The sequence below is a fragment of the Phyllostomus discolor genome, chromosome 4 (genome assembly GCF_004126475.2).
Source record: "Phyllostomus discolor isolate MPI-MPIP mPhyDis1 chromosome 4, mPhyDis1.pri.v3, whole genome shotgun sequence".
NCBI lineage: Eukaryota > Metazoa > Chordata > Mammalia > Chiroptera > Phyllostomidae > Phyllostomus > Phyllostomus discolor.
This window is the reverse complement of record NC_040906.2, coordinates 14,904,777-14,921,284: the sequence shown is the minus strand read 5'-3', so window position 1 is coordinate 14,921,284 and position 16,508 is coordinate 14,904,777. Positions and strand designations below refer to the sequence as shown.

Genomic DNA, 16,508 nt, shown 5'->3' with positions numbered 1-16,508 from the left:
TATTAATAGCACCCTCTCTGACTCTCCCAGCGCGTCCCAGTTCAGGCAGTAGTCACTGTGAGGCACTCAGTTCTGCACTGGAGGTTCACCTCCACCCCTGCGATCATCTGCCTTTCGCACCATCGCTCTGCGTTAGCTCTGTCTAGTGCAGCTGCGGACCCCCTCTGAGCGCTGCTGCTGAATTGAAGCTGCTTCCACAAGGAAGCTTCGTAGATGGCAACCCTCCCTCTACAGGTAGACAAAGTGGCTTGGAAATAGGGCGCAGAATAAGGGCCAGGCTCAAGAACAGAGAGAAGGCAGACCCGGGCCTGTCTGAGAATCAATCACTCAGTGGAGAGGGAAGGAGAAATAGAAGAGGCAGAGGTCGAAGAGCGGGCAGGGCAGATCAGGACGACAGCCTGGAAATGCCGAAACATGGACGAGTCTGTAAGCTAGGAATCATTCTGTTTAACATGCTTTATACAGCATTAGGCACAACAGCACACATGGTCAGGTACAACTGTTTTGAGAATGCTGAATGAAAACAGGATTCAACATAGTAAGAAGGAAAGAGAAAACGGAATTGGTAAAACCAACATCTTATAGTCAGAGACAGTGGGTGTCCACACAAAATCAATTTGTGGTCCATGTCTCTCATTTATGTAGACGCCAACGTTCAAGTCCTACGGCCAGAGTCCCAGCAGGGCTCTGGCCACCCTGACACCCCAAAGCCAGTCCTTCCTTATGCTCTGAGCTCCTTAGGCTAGCTCTGGACATCTTGGACCACACCCTCTTCTGGTCTGGGAGGTGGGCTGGGACCTCAGCCCTCCGGTCCGGTCGGGGGAGCAGAAGGAGCGGCAGGGCTGGGACCCTCCAACTGCACATCATGCAGGTGTACTGTGGGGGTGGTGGGGTCTTTGCCCACGCCTTGGTTCGGGTCGGCCTGCTCGGGGTGGTGCCTGCGCACATGCTTGACCACCTGGAATTTCTGCTTGGCCTTGTAGCTGCAGAGGCGGCAGAAGAAGGGGTGGCGGTCGGTGTGGGTGAGGGCATGGTGGCGCAGGCCGGCAGCCCAGCGGAACGCACGGTGGCACACGTTGCACACGTAGGGCCTGGCCTCGCTGTGCTTGCGGAGGTGGGTGCGCAGCAGGAAGCGGGTCTTGAAGGCCTTGCCGCACTGCTCACACATAAAGGCCCGTGCTTCCCGGTGCCTGGTCTCCTGGTGCACGCGCAGCGCGTCAGCCCGGTTGGTACAGTAGTCACACTCGGGACACTGGTATGGCTTCAGTCCTGCGGGATGTGGCAAAGACAGGGAACAAGTCACCACTGCAGGGAGTGGAACAGGCTCGGTGGACAGTAAGAGTCACTGTGATCTGGGACGTAAAGGACACAAGCAGCAAGCTAATACTGTGCCTTTGGAGCGTTCCAGTCTTGTCTGACGTTTCTGTGCCCTTCTCCCAACACACCTCCTTGTATACAATGGGTGCTCAATAAGGGCTGACAACTAACCGGACCATTAAATAGCCACTTGACAGCAGTGGATACTCAAATATGATAGGACTTCCAAGTGGGAAATTTCAACCTCCTTTTGGTCATGGGGCGCTCATGGAAGCGGAGGATGTGGTAAGTCCAACTGCTTGCTCAATTCGAGAAGTCAAAGAAAAGACTTAAGAGGGAAGGGGGTAGAGGTGATAGGCCATTCATAGACACAGATGGCCTTGGAATGCCACTGCTCAATTCCTTTACCCGAGGAGGTCACATGCAGCAATCACAGGCACGTCACCATCGTTAACCCTTTACTGAGAACCTGTGGTTCACGGGCTCCGCAAGCAGGAGAAAGCAGGGGTAACTGAAACACAGGTGAACCCCCCCACCCTCTCCTCTTCACTCAGCAGAGTTCCATCAGGTCTGCAGGCACCAGAGAGACCTGCCCTTAATCACTGAGTTGGGGGGTTCTCAGTGGGAGGTGAGTGACCTGGTGCCACAATCACCTGGGGAGCCTTTGAAAAGTAAACATACTCAGGCTCTCTGTTCACCTCTCTTATGCGTCAGCAGGTTGGGAAGCTGTTCTAGCCACTGAGCCTACCTACCACCCTGACCCTGAGTGAGGACAGACGCCACCTCAGGGAGGCTGGGTGTGCCAGGGAATGGGGGAACCCCTTGGGCCTGTCAGAAACCACGGACTCACCTGTGTGCTTGGTCATGTGATACTTGAGCTGGTTGACCCACTTGCACTTGTAGCCACAGTCAGGGCACAGATACTTCCGTTCTTCCTTATGGATCCGCATATGGTACTGCAGGAGCGAGAACAGAGAACGTATCCAGAAAAGGGGCACCTCCTCACTCAGTGGGCGAGGAGCTGGGGGAGGCAGGCAGAGAGACTGCTGGCAGACAACCCTGTCCCCGGGTCCCGTCCTGTCCACACTGCCGTTACGAATCGGGTTCCTCCATGTGGCCGCTGCGACACCAACCTAACCCCCGGGCCTGCCCCTGGGTCTGCCCGGACTGTCTCAGCTCCACCATGCTGTTACCTGTGTGCCTGGATGACCTGACCTCTAGTTCTTAGCTTACTAATCTGTAAAGTGAGAGACAGTAAAACTGTATCTCATGTTTTTGAAAGGACAAAATTACAGTGCCCAGCATGAGCACTCAATGAATGTTAGCTGTCACCATTATCTAGGCTGTTCCCCATCCGTTACATGTTCATCACGTGACTAGCGTGTACTATGACATTTTATCTTTATAATGACCCTATGAGGTATTAGCCCCTTTTCACAGATGAGGAACCTGAGGCTGGGAGAAACTAAGGAACTTGACAAAGGTCACAAAGCTGATATTTGGGACCCCAGGCAGTTTGACCCCACAAACAGCACTCCGAGCCACCACGGTCCTGGACCTCACCTTGAGGCGAGAGGGGTCAGCACAGGCGTAGGAACAGAGGTGACAGCGGTAGGGCTTTTCCCCGGTGTGGATGCGGCTGTGCCAGGTGATCTTCTGCCGGTTCTTGGTGCTGTAGGCACAGTCGTTACACTTGTAGAGCCGGGTGCCCCCGTGCCCTTTCACGTGGTGATCCAGCACCAGCTGATGGCGGCACGTGAAGTCACAGAAGGGGCAGCTCAGGGGGGGCTGGCCAGCGTCCCCCTCTGAGGCTGCCGCTGAAGGCTCCTCGTGCTGCTCTAAGTAGTGCTTCACCAGGCCCACCCGCTCCCGGGCGGCAAAGTCACAGACCTCACAGCGGTGGCTGAAATGCTGCTGCCTCCGGTGCTCGTCCAGTGCTGGCCGGCTAGGGAAGGCCTCCTGGCAGGCCCCACACTCGAACCGCGGGTGCTGTTTACAGGTGTGCTCTCGCAGGCTGGCAGGGCTGGGGCACAGGAACCCACAGTGGGAGCAGTGCAGGGGGCCCTCAGCAGCCTCTGCAGGAGAGCCGGGGGCCGGGGGCACAGGCTCAGGATGCCGGCGCAGAGCATGCTGCTTGAGTGCTGTCTCGGAGCTGAACTGGGCCTCGCACTGGGGACAGGCAAAGGCTGGGGTGCCCTGGTGGCAGCTGTTGACATGGCGAGTGATGTCATGGCGAAGGTAGCCACTGTAGTCACAGAGTGGGCAGAAGTGGGTGGGTGTTTTGTCGTGTACCCTCAGCTGGTGCAGGCGCAGTTTTGAGTTAGTACCAAATGTCTGGGGACAGGAACTGCAGGGGATGCGGCCCACACCTGTGTGTCGGGACTGGTGAGCCTCCAAACGGTACCGTCGAGTGGTGGAAAAGTCACAGAAAGGGCACTGATGTGGCTTCACGCCCTCATGCTTGAGCCGCTGGTGCTGCTGTAGGCACCTGCTCTGTTTACAGATGAAGTCGCAGTCCCCGCACTGAAGAGGGGGCCGGGGGCCGCGGGCTGGAGCCACAGTGGAGTGCTTCCGCTTCTGGTGGAGCTTCAGGGCGGCGGCAGCAGGAGCGGTGAATGAGCAGAGGCCGCAGCGCAACTCTCCAGACTGCTGAAGGGGGCAGCCCCGGGCCTGGTGAGTCCTCAGAGCCCGCTCCTGCTGGCAGCTAAAGGGGCATGTGGGGCAGGAGAAGCGGGCCCCCTTCTGCTTTGGAACCACAGCTGTGTCCCCATCACCAGGGCTGCACTCCGTATTCCCGCTGTTTTGGGGGACCGCGTCCCCATTGCTCAGCGGGGACACAACAGGCTGGGTCTGGGAGGCACATCGCTTTCCTGCCCCGCTCCGTATCCCCCGGCAACCTTCGGCCACGTGAGAGGTGATGGAGGAGAGCCGAGAACAAAGGAACATGCATGAGTTGCAGTGGAACTTGCCCTGTTCAAAGCGGAACTTCTCAGGGGTCTCTGGGGATGAGGAGTTTTCTGCAGGAAGTACTGTAGAGCCAGAGGCTGTGGCCAGAGGCTCCTCTCTTTCTTCTGGTTCCCTAGAAAGCTCAGAAGGAGCATCCTTTGAGAGCACTACCTCTACTTCTAACGGTGCAGGTGCTGGCTTCCCACCTTCTGCAGCCTCTGAGGCCTGGCTGCCAGGGGGCAGAGGATGCAGAGGGACAGCTGAATCTGGTCTGCACAAGCTCCTGTTCATTTTCAGCGAGGCACGGCACTTCTTCATCACGTGGGTACTAAGGCCGCGCTGCTGCTTGAAACAAGCCCCACAGTCGGGGCACAGCAGGGGCTCTCGGCGGGCAGGGCACCCCGTCCTGGAGTGCAGACTCAGGGTCTTCTCCCGGCGGGTGATAAAAGGGCAGTGTGGGCAGCGGAAGGCCGGCCCCTCTCCCTGCACCACTACCATCTGAACCCGCCCCTCCAGTACCAATGCCTCTGCCTGTTCTTTGTCCTGTTTCCTGAGGGCCTTGAGTAGTGACTCTGACTCAGGCAACTGGGGCAGAAGTGCTGCCTCAGTGGGTGGAGTTGCCTTGAAGGTTTCCGCCCAGCTGTTAGGAGGTTCCTCTGAGGAAGGAGGGTTTCTGGGGGGCTCAGGTACTGGCTTCTCCAGAATGGGCTCTTCTTCAGCACCCAAGCCGGAAGTCCCAGCACCTTCAAAGGCAGACAGCTCTGTCAAAGTTCCCTCTGGCCCTTCCAGCCTCAGGGGCCCCGAGGGGTCCAAGGGCCTGAATTCCACAGGGGCCGTGTCAGCGATCTCCTCAAGTGGTGGCTCGGCCACAGGCCCCAGCTCTACTCCCAGGGCCTCCAGGTGCAGCGTGCAGGTGCCCTCGTCTACCTCCGCTGGGCTGGGGCTGCCGACCAGGTCACCCCCCTGGGGAACTTCACTGCCATCCTGTCTCCCAGGACTGTCCTCGCTGACTTCTGGCAGAGTCTGGTCCAAGCCGGGGTCCACGCTGGGGTCCACGCTGGGGTCCACGGCAGTCTCAGTATCGTGGTCCTGCCCCACAGGCTGGGCAGACAGCTGATCTGAGGACTGTGAGTCCAGTGCGGGTGTCGGGCATTGCCTGGCCTCCTCTGGCTGCTGGCTGGCACAGCGGAGCTGCCAGACCTGGTTCCCGGGCACATAGCCATGGGCCTTGCGCTTGTGGAAGAAGAGGGTGGTGTTGCTGAAGGTGCGGTAGTCACAGAGGGCACAGCGGAACTCACGGAGGCGGGTGTGTCTGCAGTTCTCGTGGCTCAGCAGGGCCTGCTTGTGGCGGCTCTGGTAGCTGCAGTAGCGGCAGAGGTAGAGTGGGGCTGGCTTGCTAGGGTGGTGCTGGGAAGCCATGTGTTTCTGCAGCTCATACTTCCGCTTGCAAGCAAAGGCACACACCTCACACATCAGGGACTTGTCCTGATGTCTCAGCTTATGGCTGCTCAGCTGATCAGCCCGGTGGCAGCGATAGGAACACTGACTGCACTGGTATCTGGTGAAAAGGGATGGGCGAGGGTGATTAGCAAAATCACAACCATAAATCAAGCTTAACAGCTAATAGTCACTACTTACTATGGGCCAGTGTTGTGCATACACCATCTACTTCAATGTTCTTTCCCACCACCCTATGGAATAGGTATCCATTTACAAGTGAGGAGACTAAGGCATAGAAGTCAACAACTTGTCCGAAGCTACAAAGTGAAGGGCAAAGATGGTCTAGTTTCAGGGCTTATGTTCCAGCCCCTACTCTGTATTGCTCCCTAAAGGGAAGGTGTGAATCAGCAACCCACTGTGGATTTCTAAGGAGCTGACATGCCCACAGCTCCACAGGGAAGGCTTCTGCACCCAGTTCCCATCCTCCCATGGAGGTATGAAAGCCAAGGAGAAGCCTCTAGCCAGCTGTGCCCAGAGATCAGAGGGCAAGGTGCCTGATCTACTTTCCCAAGACTGGGCTCTGAGAACTCAAGCAACACTTTAGTGTCCAGGCCTAAACTCTGGGTTCAGGCCTTCTCTGAGCCCAGAGATCCCTCACCTGCAGACTGGGCCACAGGCAGAGGCCAGCTGTTGCCAATGGGCACTACCGGAGTCTCCCCGGGCCCAGAAGAGCACTGGGGCCACAGAGGAATTCAAGAGGCCTATAGGCTAGCACAACACTCTTGGGGCAGGGGTGCAGGTGTGTGCGCGCGTACCTGAGGTCGCCCAAGTGCTTTCGCATGTGCACGCTGAGGTAGTGCTTCCACTTGGTGACGTAGCCGCACTCGGTGCACATGTAGTCCTTGGTGTTGGAGTGGGTCAGCATGTGCTTGGACAGGTAGCTCACGTCTCGGCACGTGAAGTCGCACAGCTCACACTTGTGAGGTTTCTCACCTTAGGTCGTGGTGGGGGTGGGGGTGGGGATAAGGGAGAAAAGCCAGATCACACACGGAGCAAGTAAGCAGACAGCCCATCTCCCCCGCAGGGCTGTCCTGACACCAGGCAGGGGCCAAAGCCTCACGTGCTGACTAAGAGTCGGGGCGCTTCACGGCCCTCTCGACCGACACTGCTCTGCTCCGACACCGGAGGAGGAGGGAGGGAGGTGGAGACTGAGCTTTTCAAAACCAGCTTTAAAGTCTACTCCTGATTTCTCAAATTGTTGGCACTAACAGCCAACTGCTCCACTTAGCCCAATTCCTTCCGGTTTCGTGGAAGAGAAGGAGAACAAATTAGGCAATACACACAGTGGTTAAGAACTCTGACTCTGGAGTCCAACACAATAATAAAGCTATGAATAGCCAACGTGTGCAGAGTGCTCGCTCTGTGCCAGATACCTTTCTGAGCACTTATAAAAATGCCTCCTCTCACCGAATCCTTACAATAGCCCCAGGAGGCAGGTGCTGGGATTACCACACTTTACAGAGCAACCAGCTGAGGCAAAGAAAGCACAGAGCTATTAAGTGGTGGCTCAAATCCCAACTTATTGCCACATGGCCTTGGGCAGGTCATTTAGCCCCCGAGTCTCAGTTTCCTTGTCTCCAAGAAAAGGGCAGCTAACATACTGACCTCACACGGCTGACAGGAAGATTAACTGAGGTGTCCCACAGTTCTCAGTGGCGCCCAGCGAGAACTCGAGGGCAAGCTGTCCCTGGAGTCAGGAGCTGGGTGCCATGCTCCTTCGGGACCCTTCCCTGGTCCCCCGACCACTCTCTCAGGCCCCTTCCCTGGGGCGAAGGGCCAGCAGTGCGGTGCTCTGCTCTGGCCCTGGGACTAGCGGTGTGATGCTGAAACAGGCCATTTAAATTTCCAGAGTTTCCCATCGTTCCCTGCCTTCCTTACAAGAGTGTTATTATGTGTCAAATAAGATAATATATATAAAAGAACCTGATAAACTATAAGACACTACACAGATGTAAAGTTTTTAAAAAGACCTCATAAAGATGAGTGTGACTAAAGCAACGGGAACAACAAGGGCTTTGTCCTGAGCAGCCTAAAACTAAGGACTTTGTCCCGAACTGCCCTCGTAAACTAAGGAGTCTTTAAATGTTTAAATATCTTATCAACCCACTGTGCTTACACTGAGATCACAAGTGGGATGATGCTATACCGGGAAGCCCGAACTCAGTTGTCACTCCAAGGATCAGGAATGCTCGTGACCAGTTAAAAGTCTGCAACCGCCAGGTCACCAAAAGGACTCAGTGTCACAGCTGTAACGTGTATGGTGGCTCAGGGCCCCCTCGCCCCGTCTCGCACAGCACATCCCGGAACCTGAATCGTGGAGGGAGGTCTCTTCCTGATCTGGGTCTCTTCTCTTTAAGAAGCTGGGTGCTGACCGACCCAGCGCTGACTAGGGGTGGGCAGGGCCTTAAGGGCGAAGCACAACGCGGCGGTCACAGCGCAGGCTCCGGATTGGACTGCTTGCATTCAAATCCTAGCCTGACCCCTTCTCTAGCTGAGTGATGCTCTGCTTAAAGCTCATGAATTCCAAATACCAGATTTCCCCCCAGGCATACTAGGTCACACGAGACACCGAGTACAAAGCCCTTCATGTGTACGTCATGTCCATCATCATCGCCATTGCATTTCCGTCGGGAAGGAGGCCCCCTCACCTGTGTGCAGCAGCATGTGGCGGATGAGCACTCTCTTGTGGGCAGTGGCAAAGGTGCACTCGGGGCACTGGTGGATCTTCTCATGAGCATGCATCTTGCCCACGTGATCCTGGTAGGCCACGGGGTTGAAGGTGGCGAAGGGACAGAAGGTGCAGCGCAGCTCCTCACTGCCAGGGTGGCCCTGCTTCTTGTGTTTGCGGAACAGGTGCTTGTTGGAGCAGGCGAAGTCGCAGTGGGGGCAGTGGAAGGCATAGTGGCTCTTGTGGTGGGCCTCCATGGCCTCGGCTGTGGCGAAGAGCATGGGACACGAGTGGTGGCGGCACTCCACCGCCCGCACCCCGTGGGTCTCCTTCAGGTGCTTCGTGAAGGCCTTGCGGTCGGGTGCCGCGTAGCTGCAGCCCTCCTGAAAGCAGGCAAGGGGCAACGGCCCCGCAGCTGCTGCCGCGGCGTGGCTCTTGAGGTGCTCCTTAAGGGCCTGGCTGAGGCGGAACTCCTCCTGGCAGACGGGACAGGCGTAGGTGTCCGAGTAGAAGTTGGAGATGTCCTCGTGCATGCTGGCCATGTGGCGGTTGAGCGCGTTCCTCTCCACTGCGCTGTAGCTGCACAGCGGGCAGCGGTGGGCCTTCTTGCCCTGCTCCCGCAGCTGATGGGTCTTGAGCTTGCTCTTGCTGGTGAAGAACTTCTGGCAGTTGGGGCACTGGAGGCTGGGGTCTGGGAAGTGGAGATGGAGGTGCTCCACCAGATGGGTCCGCTTCTTAAAGCAGCGCTTGCATTCTGGACACATGTGGGTCTTGAAGAGGGACTCGGGGCCAGGAGCCACATCCCCTGTGAGAGGGAGAGGCAGAGACAGTTGAAAGTGTGATTCTTCGACAGGTCAGGGGCTGGCCAGGTCATGGAGGGGCCACAATTTGCCCACACACGAACAGCATGTGGTCTTTCCCAGCTCTCTCCGGGAAACCAAACAATAGCACCTCGAATATTGTAGTCTCAAAGAAGAGACAAGAAACCCAAGTATCTAGAGAAACAAAATCACAGGAATTCCTCAGACCTATCTGAAATATCTCACCTAGCCCCCTGCCCACTATTCCTGAGCCTCTGTCTAGAGCGCTCAAAAGAACAGTCTGGATGGAGCTTCCTTGTTCTTCCTGACCATGTTCACGGGGGCAAGTGGAAGGGTCAGCAGGGCTGGAGGGAAGGAAGGGAAGCCCGCAGGGAACGAGCAGAGGAGAAGGTGGTAAAGTCCTCCGATTTCCAAACACGGGCTCCTGAGTTCTGGGTCACGGAGAGCTGGCAGTAAATACAATCCTAGCTTTTCTCTATACCTGACAATAAGCATGCGCCCTGCGCAGCGGGTTTCAATGTTGTCTACTGAGCTGGAAACTGGGAAGCAAGGGTTTAGGGGAAAAAAATCTTAGGGGGCTCAATGCCAGACAAGACAGGCTGCTGATCATCAGTAACCTCTGGCATCTCTATACTGTGGATATTGCCTGTTCCTTCCCTGCGAAAGTGCTTTCTGCCCGAGGAAAATCAGCCTTGGAGAACACCCTCTATTTACCCCTACACCCTGTGTTACTAGTTTTTACCTATTTACCATTTTCCCACTAGACATGGCAAAGTGGACTCTTAAGAATGAAAGGATCTTCCCTGGCTGGTGTGGCTCAGTGGATTGAGCGCTGGCCTGCAAAGCAAAGGGTCGCTGGTTTGATTCCTAGTCAGGGCACATGCCTGGGTCGCCGGCCAGTTCTCCCTGGGGTAGGGGGCACGCAAGAGGCAACCACACACTGATGTTTCTCTCCCTCTCTTTCTCCTTCCCTTCCCCTCTCTCTAAAAATAAATAAGGTCTTTAAAAATATATAGACTATTAAAAACAAACAAACAAACAGATCTGAACTAAGCTCAAAAAGCCAAACTTTAGAACCTCAGCGCCAGGCTCTCCACCATCCATCCCTCCCCACCGCCGAGTTCGAGCCTAGTCACATCATTACCTTCCAACTGCTGAGTCCCCTGGCTTTTCTCCAGCGCTTTCTGAGAGTCCTTCAGGGTGCCACTCTCCTCCACCTCCTCCTCTTCAGCTGCCTCCTGCCCGGGCAAGGGCGTACCTGCTTCCTCTGAAGGCTGTCCCTCTCCTGGGGGCAGGGCGGGAGCTGGAGACACATACAACTTGATGAAGTCTACAGGGGACAATGACAGCACCGATTGCTTACACTTCTCCTCTGGCTGGCTGACAGGACCACCCCCACCCCCACCCTGTTTAGCACAAGGGAATCTTGGGCTCTGACAGGAAGACCAGGAATGAAGGTCAGTAAAGCTCCAGGCTAAAGTGAGTCACACCTCAGATAACACCACCCTCGGAGCCATTTCGGAAGGAGGTCTGAGGTCACCGGAGCTGGGAGCTGGGGGTAGGGTCTGCGACATGGAGCCCGAGTGCGCTGCCTGTCCCTGGCTCAGGCCCCAGTCTAATGGCTGCCAGCTCAGTGCAGATGAACATAACTGGAACTCCAAACTGTCCCACTGAGAAACCCAACTCAGCGGTTCAGGGTCGCACCCCGTCCCCTCCAATCTACCCCTTCTCTTCCTCAATAGGAGCAGCTGCCTTGGTAAGGCAAGGACCTATGACCACTTCCCGGGAAAAAAAGGGTCTTCTCTTTGGGAGCAGAGCGCAGACGAGTCTTAGCAAGCCGGACTCCCTCACCAGAACCCTGGCCTCTCCTGGCCTGACTGCTCTGTTTCCCCCTGCTCCTCTGCTCAGCCCAAGGGACTCAAACCTCGGTCTTTTCTGAGACCAAGAGAAGAATCAGTGGAGCACCACCTTCCTTGAAGGTTTCTTTTTTAAAATAACCCCAGCTTCTCCTATGCAATTCCACTTACTCTAAAAGGGAGTCAAAAGGCATTGGCTATGGGCTTTTTAGCTTTTGCCCTTAGAAAGTTCTAGAGTGGATCAGAACATAATGAGTGGTTAAGTAACTTCAAGGCCACAACGTAGCTGAAGCCAAATCTCACTCAATGTCCCAGACAAAGACTTTCTCTGTATCCTATATACTCTGACTGGCCCAAGCGTTCTGGATGCCTTCCCATGTTAGTCAGTAGTCCTGTCCTCCAGAACCACTACTCTGCTTCCCCGGTATTCGGACACACACCCACGGCACTGGATACACTGCCTTTCCAGGTGGCATCCTGCTGGGCCCCTGGCCTCCTACCTGGCAGCAGCTCCTGGGATGGAAGACCCTGAATGGCCGACACTTCTCCCTGCGTCCTGGCCCCATGGCTGCGCTGATGCTGCCGGAAGAGTTTGACGTTGGAGCCCATGAAGCTGCAACGGTTGCAGTGGAAAGGGTAATGGGCCCGTTGGTGCAGCTCCATGCCCTGCTGGCTCCCGAAGAGAAAGGGGCAGCCCCGGAAACAACAGGGCACGGGAACCACTCCGTGGGTCTGCCTCAGGTGGTGCTGCAGACCCTTACGATCTTCAGCAGAGAACACGCAGCCAGACTCTGGGCAGGAGAAGGTGTAGGGGGGCCCCCGGTGAATCTTGAAGTGGCTCTTCAGGGCCTGGGGTTGGGCAAACTCCTGTCTACACACAGGGCATGGCAGGGGCCTCTCCAGTGGGCTGTGGCCCTGCGGAGGGCCAGGGAGAGTGAGGTTGCTGAGGTGTAGCTCTACAGAGCACGGGGTGCCAGAGAGGCCCTCCACAGGCTGTATAAGGGTCTCGGCACACTGGTGCAGGGCCAGCAGAGCGGGCTCTGCAAAGCTCTGCCCACAGCGCTCACAGAAGTACACCTCCACCACCTTTACCAGGACACCTGCAGGCAGAGGACCAACAGAGAAAGACACAGAATCAGACAGAATGAGATTCATGGGAGTTAGTTACTAGCAGAAAATACGGGTGAACCTTTTTTCAAATATTCACGGGCTGCGGATGGACTTTAAGTCTGGTTCTGCACCTGGGCTGTAAGCCCCACGAGGGCAGGGACAGTCTACCTTTCACACATGCATTTGCAATCCCTGTATCTAGCACAATATTTGGCACAAATTAGGTACTTAATACATATTTGCTAAATGAGTGTAACAAATGTTAATCGAATCCAGAAAGCATTAAGAAAAGGCAATATATTTTGCCCAAATAAAAGATTAGTAACTTTCAAAAGAAGAAAATGACAATCTGGGAATATGTACAGTAGAAACAGCAAAGGGATTTACTTTCACATTCTGTAAAGAGACTGTCATAGGGCCCTGGCTGGTGTGGCTCAGTGGACTGAGTGGCGGCCCTGTGAACCAAAGGGTGGCCAGTTCGATTCCCAGTCGGGGCACACGCCTGGGTTGCGGGCCAGGTCCCCTGTGGGGGTCACACGAAAAGCAACCACACATTAATGCTTCCCTCTCTCTTTCTTTCTCCTTTCCCCTCTCACTAAGAAAAAAAAAACCCAAATTAAAAAAAAAAGAGATTGTCATACACATAGCAATTCATAAAATAAAAAATATCCTTTTTGAAAAAAGTCAAATCATGTTCACAGTAATTGATGCCATTTCTTAAGCAATGGGCAGGGCCTTGATAAAGGCTTAGCAAACACTTTCTTGGCCCTTGAACTGCCCTGTGAGAAGAGGGACCTGGATTCTGTGAGCTTAATGCCGCCGTGTTTGCCAATGGAGGAGCCTGACCCAAGGCCACATGTGTGTTACATTTATTCTGGTGGTTCCTTTTCTCTTCATATTATTGTTTAAAGAAAAATTCAAATAATACAGACATATTTTTTATTTTATTTTATTTTTTAAGACTGTATTTATTTTTAGAAAGAGGGGAAGAGAAGGAGAGAGGGAGAGAAACATCAATGTGCGGTTGCCTCTCCCGCGCCCCACACTAGGGACCCGGCCCACAACCCAGGCATGTGCCCTCAGTGGGAACTGAACCAGGGACCCTTTGGTTCGCAGGCCAGCGGTCAATCCACTGAGCCACACCAGCCAGGGATACGGATACATTTTTTCATAAATCCCACCCTCACAATTGGTCTGTGTCCTTTCAGGCCTTTTGGGGTCATTTTTGTGCAATTGCTTTTTTTTCCCTTTGTTATATAGCAAGGATATTTTTATCTACGAGTACATTTAAATCTACCTTATATTTTTTTGTCTAGTTCATAGTACTTCAGAACATGGATAAATCAAAGTGGTATTTTGCCCTTACTGATGGACACTTGGGTTGTTTCCAACTGTTACAAATAAAGCTACAGCCCAGACACGCTTCTCCCTCCATCTTTGTGTGTACGCGTGAGTCTTCCTACGGGATAGACCCTGATGACTGAGATCACGGGGTCAGAGTACACATACTGTAACATGTGTTATGTAGGTACACTGGCCTTCAAAAAATTATGCTAATTTATACTCTCCATAAGCTATAAAACAGTGTGTTTTTCCAAAGCCTCACCAACACTAGGTATTATAAAAAAACGTTCGACTTTTGCCAAAGTCACGAAACAAAAATGGCATGTTGTAGTTATTTTTAACTGGAATTTATTTGTGTGTTAGTGAGATGAAACATCTTTATGGTTTGGACTACTCAGTACTTCTTTACTAAATTTCATGTAGACTTCTCCCCCCTTTTAAAAAAAGACTGTTTCTTCCTCTCATAGAGCTATTCACATCTTAAAGACATTAACTCAACTTTCTTACACACCGCGAATGTTTTTCCCAGGTTTTTTTATTTATTATTTCTTCCACCACATAAAAGTTTAGCAATATTACACGATCAAATGAACTACTCTTTCCCAGTGTTCTCTGTACACCACCAAGGGGAGCTGTGACAACTGTAGCTAGAGGATAGCAACAAAAAAACAGGGAAGTTACTTAAAATGAAGAGCTGTAGATGTGGGAAGAATACAGGGGAGAATCCTTCTTTTTACATAAGTGTAAATGCTCAACTCTCACTCTTAGCCACATACCTTGGATGAGTTAAGAATGCTATACACAAGAAACCAGGGCAGGGAAATACCAGATTACTTCTGGGAGGCCCTGCCAAGCCCAGGGTGGTGGACAGAGACTGGGCCTTTTGCCTAATTCCTGGCTGCAGTTCCTGGGTGGGAGGGCCAGTATAGGGGAAGACTCCCTAAGGACTATTGCAGTAAGGATTGGGCAGAGGCGTCAAAAATGTCTTCCCTTCTGGATTACTGCCTAGCAGACATGATGCCCTCATAGAGAAAGACTGCCAAGAGCTTGGTGCAAGGTTGTGACCATCTTGCCAGCTTTCAGTCAACGTTTACCAGCTGCAAATCAAATTACAACACCTCTCAGTATAAAAATAGGGTGCTACCTTGTGTTCTCCTTCTATTCACACATAAGGATCAAAAAATAGCAGACAAAGCTTCAGGGCCATTTGTCCCACTGGCCTGCTAGCAACTATGTTCATACCTGGTGTCTCTCCAGGAGCACCTGGGGATAGGTTTGCAGCTACGGCTTCTACAATGATCTCCATGTTCCCTGTGACTTCTTCAGTTGTCGTGGCCTCCACCAGCAGGCAGCCTGGGGCAGCAGGCAAAGGTGTGGGGTTCCCAGATGGACAGGGGCCGTGGACAGGCTCCAGGATTCCAGGCTCAGAGAGAGGTGGGGGGATCAGCAATAGCTCTGAGCACAGACCATCCATCCCCTCAGTGCTGTTGGCTGGCTGTGAGTCCAGCATGGAGTCTGTCATCACCACCAACTCGTGTGCTGTGGTCTTTGAAGTGCTGATAAACCAACTAGGAGAAAAGCCAAACAAAATATAGTTAGATCTCTCACTTTCTCCCCAGCTGGTGTGGGCACACAGCCTAGTGCCTGCCCACTTAGGCAGCCATACTAGTTAACCTCGAAGTTTTCTTTTTATGACAATGTCAATAACCAAAATTATAAAAATTATAATAGAGGCCAGTACTAGGAGAGCCAACAAATTTTGGCCAATATATTAAAGATTGCATGTTATTATTATTATTTTTTTGGAGGTAGCTGACCTTGGTCCAATCACTAAGCAATCTGGATCTGTTTTCTTATCTGCAACAAAATTGATGGGGCCAAGAGATCTCAGAGGTACCTTCACCCTTTAACATTTTATAATCTCACTATTTCTTAGCATGGGCATAAGGCCCTTCCTTCAAGGTCTGGCCCTTGCTAACTTCTCCAGACTCTTCTTCCACCTTTCCCCTCAACAGATCTCTGAACCAGTCATACCACATTCCCCAGGCTCACGACATTCTATTTTGCTTCCATACTCTCACACAGGCGTGTATCCATCTGCCTCTGTCTCTGGGCTTAAGGGGCCTTTCCCCTTTCTCCATCTTTCTAGTCTGGCTAAGCAATTCCTAACTATCCTTTAAGAATCTGCATACGTATCCTTTCCACTACGAAAGCTTCCTGAGAGATTAAGGCAGAGAGAAGTGCTGGGGAATGAATGAAACCTGGCCTGCGTATTAAGGCACCCGATCTCCACCTGCCTGAGGGCTCTAACCCTGAGGGCTCTGACTCACCGCGTAAATCTGGACAGTAACCTCGCTTTTCCGGATCTCAGCTTTCTTATCTGTGAAGTGGAGGCGATGACAGTGTCCACATCGTTGGGCGGGAAGCGGGAATCACAAGAGCCAGAGAATGGGAAAGTCAATTTGTAACCTGCAAGGCTTGGGATGGAGAATCGTCCAGATTATGGTCTTGAGAAGAGACAGCGAGTAAGCGGGCGGGGTCCAGAACAGTGACGTGACTGGGGCACCCAGGCTGCTATGTGAAGCGCCGGTGTCCCGTTCGTACGGGGTTCCCACCTCCCAGGCCCACCTTCATTCTAGGGCACGAGAAACTTTTGCCTCCAGCCGCTCCTCCCGCACTCCCTACTAGTTCCCGCCCCGCAGCCGCTCACTCACCTCCCGGCCCGGGGCCGGCGGGAGCCGCATCTCTTTGGTCGACCAGAAGCTGGAGCTACCTCCCCGGATACCCTTTGTGCGACCGCCTCCGGCCCAGCGGTCCCTAAAGCTACGGACCTACAGAGGCCACTCTCTCTTCCTCTTGGCGGCGGGAGGAGTACTCTATGATTTTCTCGTGTGTCCCCCGCCCTCCCCCATCCACCCCAGACAGGAAGCCCGAGGAGTACCACCG

General features: G+C 53.7%; 1 protein-coding gene across 3 annotated transcripts; it reads right to left on the bottom strand.

Annotated features, from left to right (window-relative positions):
* Positions 1–427: 427 nt before the first annotated feature.
* On the bottom strand, positions 428–16,451 carry ZNF142 (zinc finger protein 142). Of its 3 annotated transcripts, none has more exons than XM_036022842.1 (10): positions 16,277–16,451; positions 15,893–16,039; positions 14,805–15,130; positions 11,609–12,208; positions 10,397–10,582; positions 8,412–9,236; positions 6,519–6,696; positions 2,881–5,821; positions 2,168–2,273; positions 428–1,269 (listed from the first exon to the last, which is right to left on the bottom strand). In XM_036022842.1, the coding sequence occupies exons 3-10, from the start codon at positions 15,082–15,084 to the stop codon at positions 800–802; spliced, it is 5,586 nt and encodes a 1,861-aa protein (XP_035878735.1). In that variant the 5' UTR covers positions 15,085–15,130; positions 15,893–16,039; positions 16,277–16,451; the 3' UTR covers positions 428–799. The 3 variants fall into 3 exon arrangements, with proteins under 3 accessions (XP_035878735.1, XP_028365024.1, XP_028365023.1); XM_028509223.2 differs by having other exon boundaries at positions 10,397–10,555; XM_028509222.2 differs by lacking the exon at positions 15,893–16,039.
* Between the last annotated feature and the right edge of the window lie 57 nt (positions 16,452–16,508).